The following is a 25716-nucleotide window of genomic DNA, read 5'->3' as shown; positions in this document are numbered from 1 at the left end:
AACTGACAGTTTCTTTAACACACATATTTTCTTTTTGTTTGTATTTTGCATTACTACCTCCAGTGCTAAAATGTTTGCTGTATGTGTGATACTTCTGCAGGTCCTTATACCACAGACATGTTGCAGAGCTGTTCTTCACTCTGAGGAGTATTTGGATCCCACTCATTGCAATTTACTTGGCCTTGATTCATGGGTAGCAGCACCACAACCAAGTTATACTGTATTACGTGTGGACATTCTCCCAACGAACCCACCTCAGTACAAGCTGACCTGGGGAGGGACTCTGCCAATGAAGTGTAAGTCCAATGGATTTATTCACATTATTCTTAAAAAAAGAAATAATTAAAAAAATATAAAATTAAAAACATTGAAAAAAGGTGTAACTTTACATTGATATAAATTTTATATAAGAAAGCTTAAAAGTTGATGCCTCTCTAATTGCATACATCCTAATTTCAAAACAAGTTATGCTGCAGAAAACCAGTACTGAGATATGGGTGGGATGGATATTGTTACACAGTGTCCAGACACTTAACACCCTCATAAGTGAGCAAATGTGTTTGTCAAATTCACCCTTGTCTAGCTGTGGATGTATCAGACATACACTTCACATACAAACAAACTTTGTCAGTTTAACTTCACTTCGATGCAAATGCTGTTTGTGTTCATGAATATTCTGACAGTAGTGAGAATGGCCGCATATGTGGACAAAGTTGTTCTCGCATTGATTTTGCACTGTGCTTAAAGAAGAAGAAGAAAACAAGACACTGGTCTAGGGAATTGTTTAAAATGAGAGAGAGATTTACCAATGAAACTCTGTTAAAGGAAATATTACTCTCAGAACCTGATGATTACATCAAATTTCTTTGAATGGTCAATGAAACCTTTAATAGCTTGTTTATCAAATTCTCTCTTACCTAGCCATCAATGTGTCAAACAGCATGTACCAACAAAGCTTGTCAACTTAACCTTGCTTTTGAAACAGACACTTCTCATGTTCTCTGTATTTTTACATTAATGAGAATGGCTAGAAGTGCAGATGAAGAATATCTGGTATTGACTTTGGCACTGTGCTTAAAGAAGAATAACTAAACAAGGTACTGGCCTAGTGAATCATTGAAGTGGATAGAGAAAATATACACCTGAAAACCTGTTATAGGAATTGCTACACTCAGAACGTGATGATCACATTGTATGTGGAGAACAATTCAAAACAAACCACATAACACCACAGTATAGATGTTATTGTTGGTGGTGTTGAGCCATGTCCTGATGGTGTCACTGTCAAATTCTAAACAGAATTGGCAACAAAATTAGCTCCCATTTTAAACATAATATGTAAAGATTTTGAAGATAAAACTGTGACATCTTGACAAGTCTTTTCATCAAAATAAACCATAAAGATGACAAAACTTTGTGAAAGATATCTTAGACCAACTGTAAAAGGACAAAATTGATATTCAACATCGTAGATGACATTGCTACGACAGTGATGTCTGATTCTAAGAAATTTCTGGGCAAGATGCAATGGTGGTTTACTCTTTGGAACTACACAATAATTCTGTATTTTCTTTTCTTGAATTGGCATTATACTAAAAGATACTTAAAGGAGCCATGTGTATGGTCCTCAACATTGTATCTGAGACCAGCTAGAGAGTCTGAATAGATTATGTGCATCCCATCAGGAAGACACTGTAAAGATTTTGTGACTGCTGTGATTCTGAGACAAAACTATTACCTCCGTGGGCAGAATTCATAAAGGGCTCCAAAGTCCTTCAATGAACTTCAACTATTCTGCACTACATCTGGTGACAAATTCTGTGAAGAAAGACAGGGGTTAGTGGCCAAGCCTCTTCAGGAAGAATCATACCTGTACAAGGAATAGGATGTCTTCATTCCGAGGCTTGACAGTTGAAGAAAGTTTGGTAAAGATTTTGTGTTCGTGTTGGATGACACACACTACTAATACCACTGTAACACTGCTGTTATCGCTAAGATTTAGATACTAATGAAGAAATTCTAATTGTTCGAGTAGATAAAATTTTGGACTTATTAAAACCAGGAAGCTACAGAAAATTTAAGGGAGATCTCACCACTTCTCTTCTTAGTATAACGAATAAGGTAATGAAGGCCTCTTCAGTTTCTCCCATCGACAAGATGGGTCTTATCATATCAGAAGCATTGGCACCAATGTGTATGGCATACCAAAAATTGACAAACATGGCATTTCACTGAGACCTGTTTTTAGTGCCATTGATTGTCTGACCTGTCGGATTACCAAACACTTAGCCACTCTCCTGTAGCGATTTATAGGGAAAATTGATACACATTAAAGATTCTGGTAATTTTATTGAAAATTAAAATCCTTCACACTGAGTTGAAGTAATATTACAGTCAGTTTTAATGTTGGTTTTGTGTTTACAACAGTTCCTCTAAATAGGGTGATGTCACAGTTCGAAAGTATTTTTGCAATGGATATAACAGATCTCTTAATGTTGTCTCATGCTGACTTACTTTCAATGTGACAACAAATTTATGAACAAAGTGATGGTGTAGCTATGGGGAACCTACTCATTGCAGTTTAATGAATTTTTGTGTGGAAAAATATGAAGCAGCATCCCTTCAGGTGACAAAGAAGGAACCCTTATGTTGTCTTTTTCATGGATGATACTGTCATTATGTGGACTCAAAGAGAAAAAGAACTGTCTGAATTTCTAAATTTTCTTAATAATATTAATTCTAATGTAAATTTCACTATTGAAAAGAGACAGAAAATCAAATTTCATTTTTGGATGTACAGGTACTTAGAAAACCTGATGGAACTTTAGAGCATAAAGTCTACAGAAAGCCCACTCATACTGATAGATACTTGCACAGAAATTCTAATCACCATCCCAGACAGAAAGGAGGAGTGATTAGAACATTGGTGGACTGGGCTAGAAGAATCTGTGAACCACAATACTTGGAGGACAAGCTCGATAATTTAAGAATGGCCTTCAGAAGAAAAGGCTACCCTGACAAAGAGATAAATAGGGCACCTACATCCTAAAAAGCGTAGAACTTCTAATGAAAAAAAGAACCAAATAAAGGGAAAATTTTCCTTACATTTGTAAAAGCTGTCACAAATCACATCAGTAAAGTACTTAGAAGATACGGTACTGATACCGTGTTTAACCCAAAATAAAAGGTGCATGAATATTAGAACACTGCAAAGGACCTGCATCTGCTGCTTGCTACTGCAGGAGTATATAAATCTCTTGCACTTGCAGCCAAGTGTACATAGGAATTACAAAAAGAAGCATTAACACCAACCTTAAGGAACGTAAGCAATTATTGCCTGGGAAAGACGGATAAATCATCAGTAGCAGATCGTGCACTAGAACTGGGAAACCACCAAATTCGTTTCCCTGACACTGTGTTTTTAGCAGGATCTAATAGTTGCTATGCTTGGTTGTACACAGAGGCTGTAGAAATTCAAAATTGCAAAAACTATTTCAAGAGAAAAGAAGAAGAAGAAGAAGAAGGATTGAAATTAGGCAAGTTGTGGGCCTTTCTGCTAAATAAAACATAGCACAACTCTTTACCAATTCAACCTCTGTAGTATATGTCGGTGTGACTCCATGGTTTTAGACAAGAATATGATGATGTCATGAACCATTTGTTGCTTGGACACAGATAAGCAGTTGAGCTTGCTGAGCTTGTAACTGCTTTCTCAGTTGTTAATGCCTCTGATGTTATATCAAGCATTGAAAGATGAGACAATAAACAGAGAATTATGCTGTATACTATCACCTTATGCCCATAAGGCAAATATCAGCAATAAAAGTATGCAAACACTGGTGATAACAGCCTGCATTCTGTTAGTCTGTTATCTGCAATTGATTGACCTCCTCCATGCCAACCAGCAGAGGGAGGGGGGGGGGGGGGGGTAGACAGTAATAAGAAATCGAACTTACATGTTTCTTACAAGATAAATACAATCAAGTGGATGCAGTTCAGTTTTTGACTTCTGTAAATTTCTGACTGACTTGAGGATTTCATATTAGGAAGAATGAGTGCATGTTAGAATCACCAACAGATTTAGATTTAACTTCAGGCTAGTCCCAGAGAAATGTGTTGAGACCCTTGTTGTGCATACAGTATGTTAATGACATGGCAGGCAGTATTAATAGTAACCTCAGACCTTTTTCGCACAGCTGTACAAACATCCAATCGGGTCTTGACAACATTTCAAAGTGATGCAAAAATCAGCAATTTGTTTAAATGTTCAAAAACATAAAATGGCACACTTCCCAAAATACAGAAAAGTGGTAGTCTTTGACTACAAACGACATCAATCAGTCACAACTGGAATCACAATTCATGCAAATTCCTGGATGTAACAATTTTAGTAAGTGTTATTCATCCTACTACATCTTGACAGGAAAACTTTATATTGAATTTTAGGTTATGTCCATCCAGCCCATGTGGCATAGAACCACAACCTATAATATTTCTATCCTTTTGTGACCCTGTGTAATCACAAAGTTTTGATTTTTTCCCGATGCTAAAAAATAAAAATAAAAAAAACTGCAACCACATTGGAGTGACTCTCTCTCTCTCTCTCTGTCTCTCTCTCTCTCTCTCTCTCTCTCTCTCTCTCTCTCTCTCCTTGTAAGTTTGTAAATGTTTCTTAATTTAAGGTATTAACTAATTGACAAAACTAGTAGGCGATACTCTATATTGGATGATATCATTGAATAAATGTTTATTGCCTATCGCTATTTGAAATTGTAATTTTACGTTCATTTTCATTTGAGCATAACGACATTAACTCATCTCACAACTGTAATAGATCAAGGAATTTGTAACACATTACCTATAAGTAATGCCAGTGCATTATGGTTGCACTGGCTTATTGTAGTTCCTATATGTGAACAGGTACGTCTGAAGATAAGGCTAATGGCCTTGAAATTGATCATTGAGATAGTTCAATTGCAGTCCGAGGCAAATTCGTTTTTACTCTCAAGGCAAGTTTCCTTTTGATTACAGTTTTCATTTTTGTTCCTGTGTAGTGTCTGAATATATTTAAGATGTAGCACGAGACCTCCCAAGTTTTTATGTTGAAAAATATACGTTTACCTAGAGACAATAAAAATTAGTTTTTGCAGAAAATTTTGAGTTTTTGATGTACATTCTACATTTTAAAGTGTTTGACAAACTGATTTTAACAGGTAAATTATACTGTGTTTCTCTTTTCCTGCAGTAACATAATTTTAACATTAAGGTTGTCTGTTATCACAGAAATGAAGAAAAGAGATTTAACCACATTACAGTTAGGTGAAATCAAGTTCCTAAGAAGTAGGATAGGATTAACAAGGAGAGAGAGGATGAGAAATGAAAGAATAAGGAAAACTGTGAAAAAGGAATTCTTGCAAAGCAGGATATAAAATCCTTTGAACATGAGTCATCATTTCTCTATACTCACTATCACATTACCGAGCGAGGTGGCGCAGTGGTTAGCACACTGGACTTGCATTCGGAAGGATGACGGTTCAATCCCGTCTCCAGCCACCCTGATTTAGGTTTTCCGTGATTTCCCTAAATCATTTCAGGCAAATGCTGGGATGGTTCCTTTGAAAGGGCGTCTCTATTGACCTCGTTGTCGATGGGACATTAAACACTAACCACCACCACCACCACCACCACTATCACATTATCCAAAATATGCTCATAGCAGATACTGAGATACTGAATGTGTACGCTTAAAAAAAAAAAAAAAAAAAAAAAAAAAAAAAAAAAAAAAAAATCTGTTATCTTTTGTGCTTGGCAGTTTTGACAATACCTAACAACAGAAGTCACTTACTTTCATTCATAGTTTTTATTTCCACCTGAAACTCTTCCAGTAGAATAGTCTGATTATTGATTGGCATTCCAGTTTTAGAAGTCCACATTGCTTTCATGTCTTCTAGATGCTACATGATTATACTCAAGCCAGAACACACTGTGATGAAGTGTGACGTGATCATCTTGAAGATAACAGTGATCCAGTGTAAGACAATATGTAGAAACCAAAACAGTCTGTCACTGCAAATATTCTTTTTTATGCAGTGACTGGTTTCAATCATAATGATCACCATTAGATTTATCTGACTCATTGAAGTTCATAAAAGAGGCAAATAAAGTTTGTAGTCATGATTAGCATTGTCACATACTACACTACTGGCCATTAAAATGTCTACACCATGAAGATGACGTGCTACAGATGCGAAATTTAACCGACAGGAAGAAGGTGCTGTGATATGCAAATCATTAGCTTTTCAGGGCATTCACACAAGGTTGGCGCCGGTGGCGACTCCTACAACGTGCTGACATGAGGAAAGTTTCCAACCGATTTCTCAAACACAAACAGCAGTTGACCAGCATTGCCTGGTGAAACATTGTTGTGATGCCTCGTGTAAGGAGGCGAAATGTGTACCATCATGTTTCTGACTTTGATAAAGGTGAGATTGTAGCCTATCACAATTGCAGTTTATCGTATCATGACATTGCTGCTCACGTTGGTCGAGATCCAATGACTGTTAGCAGAATATGGAATCGGTGGGTTCAGAAGGGTAATATGGAATGGCGTGCTGGATCCCAACGGCCTTGTATCACTAGCAGTTGAGATGACAGGCATCTTATCCGCATGGCTGTAACGGATCGTGCAGCCACATCTCAATCCCTGAGGCGTTGCCTGGTGAAACGTTGTTGTGATGCCTCATGTAAGGAGGAGATATGCATACCATCACATTTCCGACTTTGATAAAGGTCGAATTGTAGCCTATCATGATTTCGGTTTATCGTATCGCGACATTGCTGCTCACGTTAGTCGAGATCCAATGACTGTTTGCAGAATATGGAATCGGTAGGTTCAGGAGGCTAATACGGTACGCCGTGCTGGATCCCAACGGCTTCGTATCACTAGCAGTTGAGATGACACGCATCTTATCTGCATGGCTGTAACAGATCGTGCAGCCAAGTCTCAATCCCTGAGTCAACAGATGGGGACGTTTGCAAGACAACAACCATCTGCATGAACAGTTCGACGACGTTTCCAGCAGCATGGACTATCAGCTCGGAGACCATCACTGCAGTTACCCTTGATGTTGCATCACAGACAGGAGCACCTGCGATGGTGTACTTGACAACGAACGTGGGTGCACGAATGGCATAACGTCATTTTTTCAGATGAATCCAGGTTCTGTTTACAGCATCATGATGGTTGCAGCCGTGTTTGGCGACGTCACGGTGAATGCACATTGGAAGCGTGTATTCGTCATTGCCATACTGGCGTATCACCCGGCGTGATGGTTACACGTGTCAGTCATCTCTTGTTCGCATTGATGACACTTTGAACAGTGGACATTACATTTCAGATGTGTTACGACCCATGGCTCTACCCTTCATTCGATCCCTTCGAAACCCTACATTGTGTGAAAATGTAATCACATGTCAGTTCTAGTATAATACATTTGTCCAATGAATACCCCTTTATCACCTGCATTTCTTCCTGGTGTAGAAATTTTAACGACCAATAGTGTATAAAAACTTGATAAAATTTTAATAACCTGTTATGCCGGACTGTTGGTAGCACCCTATATGCATATAATTTGGATCTGGCAAACAAAAAGAGTGAGTAGTATGTTTTTACATACAGAATTGCAATAAATTCAACAAATAATCTCTGTGGATATAATGTGTAAGGAATGCTTCTGTATGTCGTGGATTGAAACAACTACGCAGGAGAAGTTTGTTACTTGCTGAACTACGTAGTGTCAGGTGCATAAAATTTCAATGTTATTTTGAGATTTAATAACATTATGAGATTAGGCAGTTTCTGAAAAAGTTGCACAGCAATTCCTAGTCTCTCTTGAGTAATAATTAATAATACCCAGTCATGCTGTAGCGTTGGGAATGAGAGTAGCTGTCTGTATGTGTGTTCTCTCATAAATAATGCAAGCTCTAAGGCTGAGTTACAGTCAACACCTTGTTGATGTGCCCATATACTGCTCAATGCTTGTTTTATATGGTGATTGGTTGTGTTATCTGATACCATTAGTTATTTATTTTATATGCGTATAAATCTAGTGTTGTACTGAGTACAACAGACATTGGACCAGTCCTTAAATACTACAAACATTTCTTATACTGAATATAATATATAACAATAATGGAAATTCCTGGACGGAGCAATACATAAAATAAGGTAAAGCAATCAATTATCTATAGCGGACTGATGCATGGAGCATAGAGACAACAAGAAATAATATTAAATATGTTAGATAACATTTTGTTAGGGAGAACATTATCTGTAATAATACTTTTCATTTATACAGGCCCAACTGTGCTCATAAAAATTGAAAAGGCCCTGGAAAATACAAAACTAAGTGATACTGTTGTCCAGTATCAGCTAACGGCCTTGAAGGAGGAATGGATGAAGTAAGTTATTAGAAAATTTTTACATTTCTGTTATAGAGTCTTTCTGAATCAAAACCACAGTTTGTTCCTACCAATTGTGTAATAGACAATTCAGACAGAAATTTATCTATTGTCAGCATTTGGTCTTGACTGATTTTGTTCTTTTTGTAATTTCCTACTTTATTTTATTTTATCAAGCTCTTTAATGGTTATACAATGTCCCAACATGGATAGAGGAGGTAGTCAAATAAACAGAGGAGACATCATCCTATTGAAGCTCCTGCCACTGATGTGAGTACAATGTTAGCAATTCATCTATATCAAAGCCACATGATCATACCCTAATACTCATACATCTAAGTCTACAACTACTCACCACAAGCTATCTCATCATGTGCAATGGAGAGTATTCTGTTTACAACTGTCACTGTGAACGAAGGGTGTGAAGGAAGGATTGCTGGTAAGAATCCATGTGAGCTCAATACTCTGTTTTCTCGATATGGTCTTTTCTCAAGATATATTGCTACATGAATCTTTCTGGCAGATTAAAACAGTGTACTGGACTGAGACTTGAACTCAGGAACTTTGCCTTTCATGACCCACCCTCATTCCACAGCAGAGTGAAAATCTCACTCATGTTGCTACATGGTCTGGTGCATCTAGTATGGTGCAGTGGTTAGAGTCACTGGTTCAAACCCGACCACCAGAATTATTTTTATATTTTATATTTATCATTTCTGGAAGATTCTTAAAGTCTCATATGTTCATAATGTTTGTATATTCTTGAATATTCAATGTTTGTATACATACCAGTATTTCAGAATATTTTATGTTTGTATAAATACACTCCTGGAAATGGAAAAAAGAACACATTGACACCGGTGTGTCAGACCCACCATACTTGCTCCGGACACTGCGAGAGGGCTGTACAAGCAATGATCACATGCACGGCACAGTGGACACACCAGGAACCGCGGTGTTGGCCGTCGAATGGCGCTAGGTGCGCAGCATTTGTCCACCGCCGCCGTCAGTGTCAGCCAGTTTGCCGTAGCATACGGAGCTCCATCGCAGTCTTTAACACTGGTATCATGCCGAGAGAGCGTGGACGTGAACCGTATGTGCAGTTGACGGACTTTGAGTCCACAGTACATCGATGTTGTCGCCAGTGGTCGGCGGAAGGTGCACGTGTCCGTCGACCTGGGACCGGACCGCAGCGACGCACGGATGCACGCCAAGTGTTACGGAGATGATAGATAAACTCCAGTGGAAGACTCTATAGGAGAGATGCTCAGTAGCTCGATACTGGCTTTTGATGAAGTTTCGAGAACATACTTTCACCGAGGAGTCAAGCAGTATATTGCTCCTTCCTACGTATATCTCGCGAAGAGACTATGAGGATAAAATCAGAGAGATTAGAGCCCACACAGAAGCATACCGACAATCCTTCTTTCCACGAACAATATGAGACTGGAATAGAAGGGAGAACCGATAGAGGTACTCAAGGTACCCTCTGCCACACACCGTTAGGTGGCTTGCGGAGTATGGATGTAGATGTAGATGTACCAGTAGAAAATACCATGGCCAACCATTGGCCAACTCAGACTTCCACCACTGCCACCAAAACAACAATCCGGCATCTGACAAGTGCAGGTACTACCATCTCTTTCTCCACATAAAGTGCCCTACAAAAGAACAGACAGTTGTTCACTCATGCAGAGAAAGAAGATAAATGTTCAATAACTGTTATGCCATAAGACACCAATCATCACAACAATCCTATTCACGCCATTCAATTGCAGCCAATTGTAGTCCACCTGTGGGCTGAAGCTCACCACAGTGCTTTCTTAGCAGTCGTATAATCATACAAGATTGGGTCTTTCTGCCAATTTATGCATAATATTTTACATTTGTTTATGTTGAGAGCTAGTATTCTGCAGGTATTCCCATTTTCACTATAATTTTCTCATGTTACAACTCCTCTGTAAACAATTGCATCATACATGAACATACATCTAGGAGATGCAGTTGCTATCCACTGGGTTATATTTGTATATATTGAATAATTCCCATTTTCACTATAATTTTCTCATGTTACAACTCCTCTGTAAACAATTGCATCATACATGAACATACATCTAGGAGATGCAGTTGCTATCCACTGGGTTATATTTGTATATAGTGAATATTAATGGTACTACAATGCTCCATCAGGGTACATCTTCAGTTTCTTGTAAATTTGAAGATTTTCAACCATTAAGAATGATATTTTGTGTTCTGTCTGGTAAGAGCTATTTTTATTTTTTAGGCGACAGTGAGAAACTGCATTGAATGCAAGGCATGAATGGAAGGCATGGAACATGTCATCAACTTGTGTACCGGTATCTTCTGCCTTCTGGGTCTTACACAATCATTATTTGTGGGATCCATGTTGATTCTACAGAGGAGATGTTCTGTCTCCAAAAAGGTCATAATATATGAGAATAAAGTGTGTGCTAAAATTCTACAAGCATCTGATGTCAGTGATATAAGCCTGTAGTTTTGTGCATCTGTTCAGTGATTCTTCTTGAAAACAGGAATGACCTGCACTTTTTTCCAATCAGTAGGACCCTTTGTTGCTGCAGTGACCTTTGATAGAATGCTATCAGAAGAGATGTACATTCTTGTGCATACTCTGTGTAGGGCATCTTCCCTTTTGAGTGATTTTACTTGGGTTTCTGTTTTGTGGTTACTTATTTAGACATCTGCTGATTTGATGTTCCTGCTACAAATGAAAGAGGGAACCATGGTATTGTCGTCATCAGTGAGAGAATTTAAGATCCCCCATTTTGATGCCATTATGGTCACTAAGTGTCTAGACAGATGGCTGTCATCCATTAACTGATGTAAAATTAGACCAAAACTTTTTAGGATTTACTCTCAGATGGGTATGATTTTACTTTTGAATCCTTCATATGTGGCTGCCATTGTGCTAGTTTTTGCTTTGTTTATATTTTATTTGTCGACAAGGTTTCAGCAGCATGTAAACCTGCAGTAAATTTCTCTTTGCTTTCAGAGATGCTTTATAAGGTGGCTGTTGAACTGTGGTGTGTCTTTCCCATTCCTCAAAATTTTGCATGGCACATACCTGTGTAAGGCATATTGTCCAATACTTTTTCTCAACATTTTCAGTCTGTGACAGAAATGTTTTTTGTTGACTGCTCATGTAATGTGAAGTGTATTTCTTGTTGCACTTATTGAGCACAGCACCTTTATTTACATTCCTGTTTACACGTGTGGGTAGTGATTGATTGTGGTTGCTGATTCCCTTCTCTGTTTTAAATGAGTCCTGGACCTGTTTATAACCAGGAGATAATTTCTAGATAAGGCATTCACAACAATTTCCATGATTCCATGCCCCCACTACCAGCCCTTAATCACTACAGTCTCCAGTGTACAGCTGTTGAAATCTCCGCCTAATACAATAATGTGACCAATAAAGGATCCACTGCTGCTCGGAGGCAGGGAGTCTATTCAGAGTTTCTGATTACCATGTTTGATCCACTTTTAACACTTATCTTTACCCAAATTATTCCACATTAGTATTCTGTACTAACCTCACTAGGTAGTGTTGTCCTGTTTATTCCTATAAATTTTCTCCACCACTGGCATTTAGTCTAGCTTTGTTATCTATATTTGAAGTAAAATTTAGTATTTTGTTGCTTTCAACATTTGGTTTCAGCTAGATTTCTGTCCCTGGTCTCTAGGGTATTATTACCATTTATAAACAGCCCTTGCTCTGGGAGATTTCAAAGGACACTCCTGCAGTTAACTAAAACTGTATTGATATTGTCTTTCTCCTGCAGCCATCTTTTAACTTTTTAACTCTGGAATCTGGCCAAGAGGACATGCGATGCTGACAATATCCAAGATTGTCACAAAATTGTCTGAGCCTTTGGCTGAAGCCTTCCACTTCGCTCCAAATTAAAGGACTGCAATAACCACAGAGAACAATACTGCAAAATGGTAGCTGAGCTCCACCCCACATATAAGGCTATCTGTTTTCGTCAATACAGTCAGCCACTTATATAAGCTGAACATGGCTTCTGAGAAACCAGGCAACAGATATCAGCCACGCCAACATGAGACAGAATTTGCAGCTGGCTGCATCCAGTGTGCTAAATACCCATTGTTAAGTTTTCCTGCATGTCCCAGATGAGACTCCCTAGCAAGCATATGGAGTGGACACTGGTTTTCCTTCGAGGCCTGCCAGCTAGGTTGCTAATGTTGCAGTTCCTAATGGCCAGCAAAACCACCATATGTGCTTGTTCAGACCTCTCAGGAAGAATAGCCCCAGTCCCAACAGATCCTGTGTTGTCTCAGATGCACTTTCAGATGTGGCAAAAACTCAGTCCTGTTTTTGAAGTGTAATGAGTCAGCTACGTGGCCAGTGCCAACTTTTGCCTTCCACCCAGACATTTACATCTGGCCACCATTTGCCATTCACACTCAGGGAAATGTCAACTAACCATAGTGAAAAGAAATTGCTGCAACATCAGGCATTATAGGCACCAGAGATACTACAACTTTTGCTTCAGTTGTCTCAACACCACTGTGCATGTGGCAGAAGCCTGAAGCTTTTTGACCAAAGTCAACTCATCTTTCATCTGTTTTCAGGCAGTGGCTAGTTCCCGTTGCATCTGTACACAACAGATGCAGTCCCTGTCCATCTTTAACCTGCATTGGTCAATGCAACAAGACATGTAACACTAAAGTGGACAGTCACTAGATGCAATCTAAGTACTGCTGCTACAATGCTTCTGTCTGTCACTACACACTCATATCACACAATACAACTGCTCTACATCTACATCGTTACTCCGCAGTTCACAATAAGTGCCAGCCAGAGGGTTCATCAAACCACCTTCAAGCTACTTTTAAACAGCATGTGGGGAAACCAAACACAAATCTTTCAGTGTGAGCTTTCATTTCTCTTTATTACAGTGATCATTCCTCTCTATGTAGGTGAGTGCCAACAAAATATTTTCGCACTCTGAGGAGAAAGTTGCTGATTGAAATTTCTTGAGAAAAAATACCTTTGTTTTAATGATTGCCATCCCAATTTGTGTCTCATATCCATGGCATTCTCTCTCCTAACTCACTCGAAAATATGTAAACACATAATAAAAGTTAATAGACATACTGACATGATGCAACCATCTGAATTTAACACTTTGACTGCCAGTGCCATCAATTGATGTGACCTTAAAATTTCAGTAACTGCTGATCATGTCATTTCTCCCATTTTAAAAATGAAATCATTTATACTGACAGGCTTAATCGGTATTCATTGTGTTGAAAGGGACATGTAGTTTCTAAAACAGCCGTAAAAATGGCTGACGCAAGGTTTACATGGCCAGCAATCAAAGAGTTAAAACGAGGGAAATTTATATATCATTTGAGGAGTAACAGATAGCTATGTCATAATTTTACCTTTCAAAAACATTTTCCTGTTGCATTTAAGAAGAATGTACTTTTGTCAGCTATTCCTTCATGACCAGATCCAGGAAGAAGGATTGTATCATTGGTAGCCAAATGAATCGAGATGCGATATTATAGGCAACTATTAACTGTTTAACTTTACGGTGAATGATTACCTTTCCTCCTTCCACCAGGACTTTCCACCATCATATATGTAATACAGGAAAAGTCCTAGATGGGTTTAATTATATACTGCCTAACAAAAAAAGTGAAGCACCTAGAATACGTGGTTGAATGTCAGTGTAATTTCAGAGATGTCCATTGGCTGGTATGTAAATAGAGTTGTAATTTTCTGTGATAGGTAGAATGGCCTCTAGAGTGCATAAGTATTGTTCATGTTTAGTGTTGTTACCAGGCTTGGTAGGGTATGCAAGGGGCATGAACAGTGTCACAGGTTGAGTGATTACCACAAAGGGCACAGAAATGCTGTATCTTCATGTAAACTACCATTATCAGCAACTGATGGAGTTTTTAAAGGGGTCTCATTATGGGCCTCCATTTAGCCAGTTGATTGAACTGTGCAACATCCAGATTTGTGGGGCATTTGGATGTGACACTGGTTCAGTGTTGGACTGTATTGAAATATGAGGCCAGGCATAGTTTCCATCAGTGTTCCTGTTGACCATGTCTCTCCACCTATAACCCCTTCACATCTGCACCACAACATTTTATGTCATCCTACATCTTTGATCAATGACTAACAACAGTTGGAGTAGGGAATTACTGTCCAATGCACTGTGCCATTAACACCACAACACTAACTGCTGCATTTGAAGTGGTGCCATGACTGGGAAACACTGACTGCTGAAGTGTGGCATCAAATTGTGTTCAGCAATGAATCATGGTTCTTCACTACCACTGATGACAGCTGTTGGCAGGTATCGTGGCAACCTGAGGACAGTTCCCATTTGGAGAAGCACAACAGTATTAATCATGGGATCATGGTGTGGGGAGCTGTTGGATGTGACTATAGGTTATGGCTGGTATGATGGAGAGAACTTTGATGGCACAGTGGTATGTCACGGACATCCTACATCCTCATGTGTTACACCTCATGCAACAGTATTGTGTTGCCATTTTCCAATAGGACAGTGCTCGTCCACACATGGCAAATGTCACTGTGAAATGTCTGCATGATGTTGAAGTATTCCTGTGGCCAGCAAGATCCCCAGATCTGTCCCTGACAGAATATGTGTGAGATCGGTTCAGACATAAGCTCCATCCCAGTGCTTGTATCCAGGATATCGAAGACCAGTTACAGCAGTTGTGGGAAGCTTGCCTTGGGAGGGGATACAAAGGCCTTATGGCACACTTCCTAACTGAATCAATGGATAACCCAGCCCAGAGGGGATGCAACATCATACTGATCAGTGCTTTGTTAATTTTACTCGATTTTGTAATCACTAAAATAACATCACATACCTTCTCAATTTGTGAAGTATCAATTTGTTTCCTTCCTCTGTTTTTTGTCAGGCAGTGAATGTTAATTATAATCCTCAGTCAGCATTAGGGGACAGGGGTCATAGAATGCTGATGAAAGCATTTACTAATCATCTGCTGGAATCTGTAATGTTATAAGTTTCAAACTATGCTCGGTATTGAAATGTACTTATCTGAGAACAGTTCAGTCTGCTTCTTTTGAATATCAGTAGTCATGTTCATTTCCTATAGCAAGGAGTGTGTGTGTGTGGGGGGGGGACAAGATGACACTGGTCAGTCAACACCTCTCCACAGCTTACAGTAAAGTCTGCAAAGACAGTGGTCCTGATTCAAGTATCACTCCAACATTGAGTTATAATCTGTTTGGAAATTTCAACCTGAGTCCCTTAATTCTTGGAACATTGTGATTGTCGTCAAAATCGTACTGCATTTGTTCAGTAACATCAACATCTTGATACCAGTAAAGGGTTATTGTGTGTTATGCATGCACTTTATCTAGCATCTGGGGTCCTTAAATCTGAACTGCTTGAAGTCAGAATATTATTGACCTGTAATGTTATGTTTCTGGACACTGCCAACCTCAGCTACCAACAAATACTGCGTGCTAATAGCTTATCTGTGATGGCAGTTATAATTGTGACAATATCATTACAAAAACAGTTTTAATTTCAATTGTGATTACTTGAAACATCTAAATCTATGTTTGCTTCATGTGTCTATAGTACTTTCAAGAGCTGCTTGATGTGGGACACAGGTAATGTGCCTCAAGTGCAAACAAAGTATAGTTGAGAATTCCACTCATGCATCACTCCACCTCTGCAACAATCTGTATGTGGAGTGGTTCATGCTTTCCCTGCTACCCACAATGATCCTTAAAATCAATCAGTTTAAAACGCTGCATATACTATGTCTGTGTGGAAACTGGGCAACAATCACCATTATTTCTGTGTGCAGTAGTAACCTACCCCTCTGTCCTCATACTATGATTTGTCTTCCATTTAGTATTTTTCATTCTGTGAAAATGAAGTATAATTGGCTTTCTTTTTTAAAACTGGCTGGAATTTTCAGTATTATTTTAATGCTGAATATAATCTGGTATTCATTATCAACATTTGCTGCTGTGTCATGAGGCAATGTTTTGTCTTTCAATACTTCATATTGATCTCTGCACAGCTGATTCAAGTCTCCCTCCAACCACCATAAATTTACATTAGTTGTGACAACTTAAGACATGAATTCAGACACTTGTCTTTTACCAACAGTTCCCTTCCTGTTGAGCAACTTAAGCACGACCAACAAAGCAACTCAAAGCTTCAGATTCTCGCTGGCTCCTTCTGTTTATTCCAACTACACAGAAGCTCTCACATGATGGTTTATGACTGGCACGGAGACTTCATCTTCACTATAGCCTCAGAGCTGTAACTGAGCTGAATTGTGTCATAGTACACTATGTACTGAAATGTAGGAAAAGATAGATTGCTACTTACTGTAAAGATGACACATTAGTTGTACACAGCCACAATTAAAAGACACTTACACAAAGCTTTTGGTCACAGCTTCCATCAGAAAATGAGAAACACACACTATTCATACACAAAAGGCAGAACACTTCATGTACATATGACCCCTATCTCTGACAGCTTGGGCGTCCATGGTTCAGCTCGACATGTCTATGGGCAACCAGGTAGGCTCGACCTGTGTATTGGTAACCAGGTTGGGTAATTGTTGCTGATGTAAGGTACGTGTTACAAGTCCTGGCCCAGCACACTGTTTTGTCGCGTTAACTTGACATAATTGATCAGTACAGCATTAGCCATGTTGAATAATGGCTGCAGAAGTGAGGTTTTTTTTACCTAATAGGCACAAATGCTTGAGAGTTGTGTGCACCTAATAATTATATATATTTTAAATAATTATATATAATTATATATTTTAATATATCTAAAAACAAAGATGATGTAACTTACCAAATGGAAGTGTTGGTATGTTGATAGACACATGAACAAACACAAACACACACACAAAATTCAAGCTTTCGCAACCAACGGTTGCTTCATCAGGAAAGAGGGAAGGAGAGGGAAATACGAAAGGATGTGGGTTTTAAGGGAGAGAGTAAGGAGTCCTTCCAATCCCGGGAGAGGAAAGACTTACCTTAGGGGGAAAAAAGGACAGGTATACACTCGCGCACACACACACATATCCATCCGCACATATACAGACACAAGCAGACATTTGGCCTTTACAAATGTCTGCTTGTGTCTGTATATGTGCAGATGGATATGTGTGTGTGTGTGTGTGTGTGTGTGTGTGTGTGTGTCCCTAAGATAAGTCTTTCTGTTCCCAGGATTGGAATGACTCCTTACCCTCTCCCTTAAAACCCACATCCTTTCGTCTTTCCCTCTTTCCTGATGAAGCAACCGTTGGTTGCGAAAGCTTGAATTTTGTGTGTGTGTTTGGGTTTGTTTGTATGTCTATCAACATACCAGCACTTTCATTTGGTAAGTTACATCATCTTTGTTTTTAGATATATGTTTCCCATGTGGAATGTATCCCTCTATTATAATTATATATTTTAAAGTATTCTGCACTGTTGAAAAACTGAATAATAGCTGAAAATGCTGAAAGTATTCACAATTACAGTAAAGTGAGGTTGTGGTTTGATATAACTCCTCATACTAGTCTATCCTGAGCAAGCCTCCTCATTTATACATACCTGCTGCAACCAACATCCCCTTTATCCTACTTGTTGTAGTGAGCCCCTGATGTTCCTCTACAATTTTGACATGCTACATTTACCTCCATTGATAATTGATGACTCGTTGATGCATCTGGATCTGCGGTATCAACTGATGCCTTGTTGTAGTCAAATTATACAATAAATTTCTTTTCTCTCCAGTTTGAGTCCGTATCATGTCATTAGCTACCTGGTCTTCTGGAGTTTCTACTCTCTTGTGGTCCGCACTGTTTATCATCCATGTTTCACTTCCATATAAAACCACGCTCCAGATGAATACCTTCAAAAAAAGCTTCAGCCTCCCTACATCAGCCATCATGAATTATTTTGCTGCCCAAATGGTAAAACTCAACTAATTTTGTAATTTAATTCCCTCAGCATCACTTGATGTACACTGTCTAGTCAAAAGTATATGGACACCACTGTGTAATGTGGAACTGGCCACTAGATATGATGAGACGAGGACCTGCCAGTGTAAAAGGAGGTAGACAGTATCGTGTCAACAGTAAAGAAGCAGTAATAGCAGAAAGGGTCAGTCAGGAGAGCTCAGTGACCTCGGACATAGATTAGGCTTTTGGATGTCACCTGAGTAACAAATCCATCAAGTACATTTGAACCCTTCTAGAGCTGCCAAAGTCGACTGTTGATGATGTGACTGTGAAGTGGAAATGTGAAGGAATAACTGCAGCTAAACTGAGACCAGGCAGACCTCATATACTGATGTACAGGGACTGTCGGATCATTGATGAGGGTGGCTTTAAAAAAATTGCATGAAATCAGAAGAAGGAATCACTCGTGAGCTCCAAAGTCCGACCAGTAGTCCAGTCAGCACAATGACATGTGGGGAGTTAAAAAGAATGGGGTATAATGGTCGAGCACCTCCTTTGCAAGCCACTTATTTCTATAGGTGCTGTAAGTGACATTTGAGGTGATGTAAACAGCAATGCTATTGGACAGTGGGTGGCTGGAAATGAGTGAGTTGGTTATTGCACTTAAGAAAAAGCTAAATGCAGAAGAATATGAACACATTTTACAGCATACAGTAGAGGAACAGTTTCGAAACAATGATTGATTGTATCAGCATGACAGTGACAGTGACAGTGAGGCTATAGATTTTGAACAATACATAACTGAAAGGGATAGGCCTGCCCAGAGTCCTGATCTGAACCCAGTGGCATACCTTTGAGATGCATTAGAATGTTGACTCTGCTCCCGATTGTGGCTTCCATCATCACTAACTTCTTGGTTTAGGGTCTTGAAGAATAGGCTGCCATTCCTCCACAAACATTCAGATATCTCATTAGTAGTGTCCCCAGCAGGTTCAAGCTGTCCCATGTTAATGTCCATTATTAGGTGTCTGTAAATTTTTGATCAGATAGTGTAATTCAACTATGTTCCATTACTTTTGTTAATATTCATCCTAAAACCTCTTTTCAATACTCTACTTATATTGTTCAACAATTCTTCCATGTCCTTTAGTGTTTGTGACAAATTTACAACATTGTCAGCAAACTTAGAAGATTTTATTTCTTCTTCTGCTTCTTGGACTTTATTATATTTTTATAATTCCTTCTTGGTTTCTTTTATTACATGATCCATTAACAAATTGAAATCAGAAATAAGTTGCAACCCTGTCTCACTCTCTTCTCAACTACTGTTTTCCTGTCATATCATTAAATTTTGTATAACTGTTGTCTCATTCCTGTACAAACTGTATACAATCTTTCACTCCATGTGTTTTATACTGCTACCTTTAGAATTTGAAAGTATGTATTCCAACCAAAATCGTCAGAAACTTTCTGTAAATCTACAGTTCATAATTGTGTGGTTGCTTTTTTCAATCCATCTTCTAAGATAAATCTGAGGATTAATATTGCCTTGCACGTTCCTGTTACAGTATATATGTGGTTTGGTATTATTGCACATCTGTCCGCACATGGCTTCATTGTAATTGGAATTATTACATTCTTCGTAAAGTCTTTTTACCCAAGAGGATGCCATCATTATTAACTATACACTAGAGCTGCATGTCCTCAAGAAGTGTAAAGGCTGTAGTGTTCCTGTGCTTTCAGTCATTCTTAGTACTAACATAACAAGGCCATGTTTATGGGAAAGGTTTGTCATATATGTTTTGATTTTGGTCACATGTTATATATTGTTAATTATTTTGCATGGTATGCAATGAAGTTCCCCATTTCCCTATCCTCTCCACAACCAAATAAATATTTGTTAATATTTTATTTGCAGCTACTGGTTTATGTAGCCAGTTTCTGCTTATTACATGATAAGGAATTATATTTGTATTCATTAGTCACACCCAGATAGCTGAATGCATTAAATCACCCGCTTCTGGAACACCAGGATGCACATCGGCCACCAAATCAAATCCACCTGGTGATTAATAACAGGGGCTGGAGTGCCAACCAGCCTGGATGTGGTTTTTAGACAGCTTCCCTCATCGACCTAGGTAAATACAGGGCTCATTCGTGTGTACCAATTCAGGTAAATGTCATATTTGACCTTCTATTAAACTAGATATAGTTTGGGGGTACGTAGATTCCTCTCCAGTGGGGAGCTGGCAGTAGATATGGAATGTCTCTGAGTGGTAATCCCATTATAATAGACTACATATGGGAATGGTTGGTTCTCCACAAAATAGCAAAGTTCCATGCCAATCCCAAACCACTTTGGCTGTTAGGCACATGGTAGAAAGGATTTTTTATGTATCAACAGTGGTAAGAAAATTTGTGAGCTACCACTTCCTGTCTTTTTCGTAAGTCTGTGCATTGACACTAATGAGAACATATGAATACACACTGACTTCCTAATATTACCATTTATATTATGGCTATTGTCTTTTCCTTGTATGATAGTTAACTTGCACTGGACATTGTTCTCATTAAATTAAGGTTATTGTATCTGTTTTTATCTATTTCTCTTGCACACCCAATTGCAGTTTTCATTTGCATGCCATGTAGTTTTATATTGTGCACATCCACATTTTAAAAGTTCAGTTTACTGGTAGGAGTACTTTAGTGTCTACTGGTGTGTGTGTGTGTGGGGGGGGGGGGTCGTCTTTTTTCCCCTTCATACAGTTGCTATAGCCCTGTTGCACTAAGTTTCCACTTGCCTCATTTAACAGTTTAGCATAGGTCTATGGACAATTTTTTTGTTTACGTGTTCACATTGCAGTTTTAGTGGATGTTTGGACTTGAATTTGTATCCTCGCCATTGTTTACCTGTTTGTATATTAACTCACAAAAATCTACAATTCCTATCTGGTAGGTGTTGCATATATGAACTAATTCTCATGTGGACAATAGTAAACTATTATCTTGTGATTCAGATTAAACAATGTATTTCTGCTAGACATTCATTGCATCAGTACTTTACAGTTGTTAAGGATTATGTATTGTCAGATGCATGGATGTCATGCATAGCCTGCAAGTTGAGTATTTCCTTTGAACGTTTGATCCATAAAGTCTTGGCGTGTGTTCTAATTTTCAAAAATTTAATTGGAATGTTTTTATGGGGGATATATGATAAATAACTTGCATATCTGACAATTAATTTGGTATGTAATGCACTTGGTGGATTGGTTATAATAGTAGTATGCTGTCAGGAATCAAATATAAGTTCTCCCATACCACAGTAGAGACAAGCTGCAGTAAATCCGATTACAGAAAACCATGTTGTACAATGTGCTTCAAAATGAATTAGGCGTTTTCAGGCTTGGTTGAATTTATTGTTTTCAACTTATAAATAATACATCAAATGGAAGAAAAACTCAAACACCTTAGCTTTTATGCCTGTGCACATGCATTCTTTCCTTTGTCTTCCATTATAATATGCAAAAGCAAATATGTTGACTAGTAAACAGAAAGCTTTTTGTGTTTTACAGTTTGCAAGGACTGAATCTGTTGTTACAATGCCATTTGCATTCCACTGTAAACCTCCAATTGATAACACTATCCGAAGATGGTATCATCAGTTTGAAGGCACTGGCTGTGTTTGCAAAGGGAAGAGTACAGGTTGACCAAGGGTGACTGAGGAACATGCTGAATGTGTGAAAGTGTCACATGTACTGGAAGGCTGGTGTATTAGCAATTCCAGTGACATCTGTCTGAAGACTTTTAAGGAGACACATCTAAGCCCTTACCAATTGCAGTTGTTACAAGCTCTAAAGCCTACAGACTATGATTTACGTGCCAACTTTGTAAATGAAATACTGTTGCATGGTGATGAAGATTTTCTGCATAATGTCACCTTCGTTGAAGAATTGACATTTAACTTAAGTGAAACTGTTAAAACACATAATGTGCACATCTGGATGTCAGCAAATCCCCACTAGATGGTATAGTTGCAAGAAGACTCCCCTAAACTGAATGTATTTTGTGCCATATCCTGACAAAAGTTTATGGGCCTTCCTTTTTAAGTGAAACAACTGTAGCTGGTATTCTCATCTGGATGTACTAGAAATGTGTCTTTTTCCTTAATTGGAAGAAGCTGAACACAGGAATTTAATTGGCCATAAGATGTTGCACCACCTCAATGGCACAGTACATGATTGGATAAACAATGTTGTTACTGGTCCTCAAGGGGCCGCATGACAGAGCTCGTTTCACATAATCTATATGCTCACTGAATCTGACACCATGCCATTTTTATAGTTCATAAAGGATACCGTGTATGTGCACTACCAGCTGTTCTAACAAACATAAGAAACAGGATTGAAGCAGTTTCAATAATTGCTCCAGACACACTGATCAAGGTTTAGGAAAAACTTGCCTATTGACTCGGTTTGTGTTGTGTGACGAATGGTGCTAACATGTAAGAAAAACTGGGTTGGTCTTTGAGTTGATGGATTAGTTATAATTGTAAGTTGAATGTAATAAATGTAAAAAGCCTTAAAACACTGATGATGTGCATTTTAAAACACCATAGTTTTACTCTTAGGTAACTGGTATGATCACTGATTTTTATTAAGAGAAACAGCTCTGTTGTCTTAATTAAGTGCCTGTTCTAGTGAGAAATAATTTCACTGCACAATTCTCTTTGCAACTAATTCTGCAAGACTTTCTTTTCTTACACAGCATAGCGAAGATAACTAGCCAGGTGCACCACCTAGCAGCCCACACACAGGATGTCACCAATCTGATGCAAGCATTGGGAGCACAAGACCATGACAGAAGTTTGTTAAACTTCTGGGCTACAGCTGTTTAGTTGCTTTTGAAACTATACTGAACAAAGGATAAAGAAGTGTAGTTAAATCATTGTGATATTGTACATAATGTAAATAATTCAGAAGATTATGTTTACATTGTACAAATGTTTGTTATCATCATCATCATTAATATCATCAATTTTTGCTGTATCACATTACATGTAACATGTATAATTGCCATCACAAATGACTTAAGACGAAGTAGTTTTCTGTTAATATGTTATGTGGCAGATTGCAATAATGTATAAATTGAAAATGATATGACACTAGACACACATACAATGTAAAAGTATGTAAATGACCATTTATTGAAGGGAAATGTATATAATTTAATGACTTAAGTAATATAACGTAAAACTGTATCTGAAGTTCTTATGTTGGGTAACTGATGTTTTCCACTTTTTTCTGATGACTGCTAATACGTTAAAAAATTCTGAAAGGTCCTGGATTAATGAATAAATCATAGATGAAATACCTCTGTACTGTGTGAAGTAAGGAATGAATATGAGACACTGTAAATCAGAGGTTGTCAAACTGCAGACTGCACATGGACCAAATTGTGTTTCTGTGGCCTACAGTTCTCAGTTGCATTTTACACTGTCCTGTGACAATGTGACGATCTGTCAGAAGCCTAAATAACTATCTTTAGCAGCACGGAACACTGAGACAGGCAGGAAGGTACTGGCAGGAATGTAGAGCCATGCCGACTCCATGGCATGGCCAGCTGCACCAGGTTTCTCGGTTGAGGATTCATGACATGTACAGCCCGAAGGAGATGGTCACACTGAATTTTAATTCTGTTTAAATTGGGTGGCTAGGTGTGTACAATAAACTCATACTGGTGCTCTTTAAGTGGTGTGACACATTGCATTGTCCTGCTGGCAGATGGCATGATTCAGAGGAAAAACAAACCATGTTTAGGTGTGGACATGATCCCCCAAGGATATGTGCATACTTGTGTCGATTGTATTACGCCTTCCAGAATGAGATCACCAACCAGGAACAGAAACAAAACCATCCCCCCCCCCCTCTTAATGCTCCTTCCTCCAGCCTGTACCCTTTTGACAATTGCAGTGTGTTTGCTTTTAGGCATTTCACATCATACTCGCCAACAGCCATCTGTCTGATAGGGCATAAAATGTGATTCAAGTGAAAAGGCAACATCTAGACACTCGTTGAACATGCAGCTGCAGTATTGGTGAGCTAATTCCAGCTCTGGAGGCTCATAAGTAGCAACATTCACTGAATGGTCTGCTGGTTCATCTGGATGGTCAGTTGCTCAACAGTTAGACATGCATTCAGTTGCACTCATCTCCACAGCCATCGTTCACCTGTTGTGTATGGCCTGTGGTGCACCACAGCTGTCTTGGCACCAGTTTTAGACAGCACCATTTTGCCAAGCACAGTATACGATGACAGTGGCATGCTAGCAGTTTACAAACCGAGCCATCTCAGAAATGCTCCCACCCTTTGCCACTTTTGAGCACTTGATATCAAACGTCTGGTGGTCATGTCATATTAATGTGACTGGAGCAATCCAAAAACTTCAACTAGCAATAAGAGTGTCTTAAGAGATTATTTTTCTTGCTCAGTTACAAACAAAAATGCTAACAGAGATGGTAACACTTTAAGGTGCAAGGGGGTAGCCAGTATGGCCACAACCACATTAGAGGGAGATGATTTTTTTTTCCAGTGCTGACAACTCAAGTACACAACCGCATTCAGCTGTTCTGGTACAAATTTTAAGCATGATACATGGTTGTAGCACGTAATATGAAATGAAATCAAGGCTGTTGTAATACAATGCAATGAGTTGAAAAAAAAAATGGCATGCAGTAAACATTTGTGATTGTGTCTCATATTGCAATTACTCCTCCCCCCACCAACCATGGACCTTGCCGTTGGTGGGGAGGCTTGCGTGCCTCAGCGATACAGATAGCAGTACCGTAGGTGCAAGCACAACGGAGGGGTATCTGTTGAGAGGCCAGACAAACGTGTGGTTCCTGAAGAGGGGCAGCAGCCTTTTCAGTAGTTGCAGGGGCAACAGTCTGGATGATTGACTGATCTGGCCTTGTAACCATTACCAAAACGGCCTTGCTGTGCTGGTACTGCGAACGGCTGAAAGCAAGGGGAAACTACGGCCGTAATCTTTCCCAAGGGCATGCAGCTTTACTGTATGATTAAATGATGATGGCGTCCTCTTCGGTAAAATATTCCGGAGGTAAAATAGTCCCCCATTTGGATCTCCGAGCGGGGACTACTCAAGAGGATGTCGTTATCAGGAGAAAGAAAACTGGCGTTCTATGGATCGGAGTGTGGAATGTCAGATCCCTTAATCGGGCAGGTAGGTTAGAAAATTTAA

At 38.9% G+C, this 25716-nt stretch overlaps 1 protein-coding gene across 4 annotated transcripts in view; it reads left to right on the top strand.

Annotated features, from left to right (window-relative positions):
• Positions 1-23722, top strand: part of LOC126355007 (folliculin) — a 149329-nt gene extending 125607 nt beyond the window's left edge. For 3 of the 4 annotated variants that reach the window (XM_050005138.1, XM_050005139.1, XM_050005140.1), the window contains exons 8-11: positions 101-296; positions 8358-8460; positions 8638-8730; positions 23224-23722. In XM_050005138.1, coding sequence (XP_049861095.1) covers positions 101-296; positions 8358-8460; positions 8638-8730; positions 23224-23353 — 522 coding nt within the window. In that variant the 3' untranslated portion in view covers positions 23354-23722. The remainder of the gene's footprint in view (positions 1-100; positions 297-8357; positions 8461-8637; positions 8731-23223) is intronic. The other variant, XM_050005141.1, reaches the window with a different exon arrangement.
• The last annotated feature ends 1994 nt before the right edge of the window (positions 23723-25716 follow it).

This window comes from Schistocerca gregaria, chromosome 3 (assembly GCF_023897955.1).
Source record: "Schistocerca gregaria isolate iqSchGreg1 chromosome 3, iqSchGreg1.2, whole genome shotgun sequence".
Classification (NCBI taxonomy): Eukaryota; Metazoa; Arthropoda; class Insecta; order Orthoptera; family Acrididae; genus Schistocerca; species Schistocerca gregaria.
Note: the sequence above shows the minus strand (reverse complement) of the source record. Positions and strands in the feature narration are given on the sequence as shown.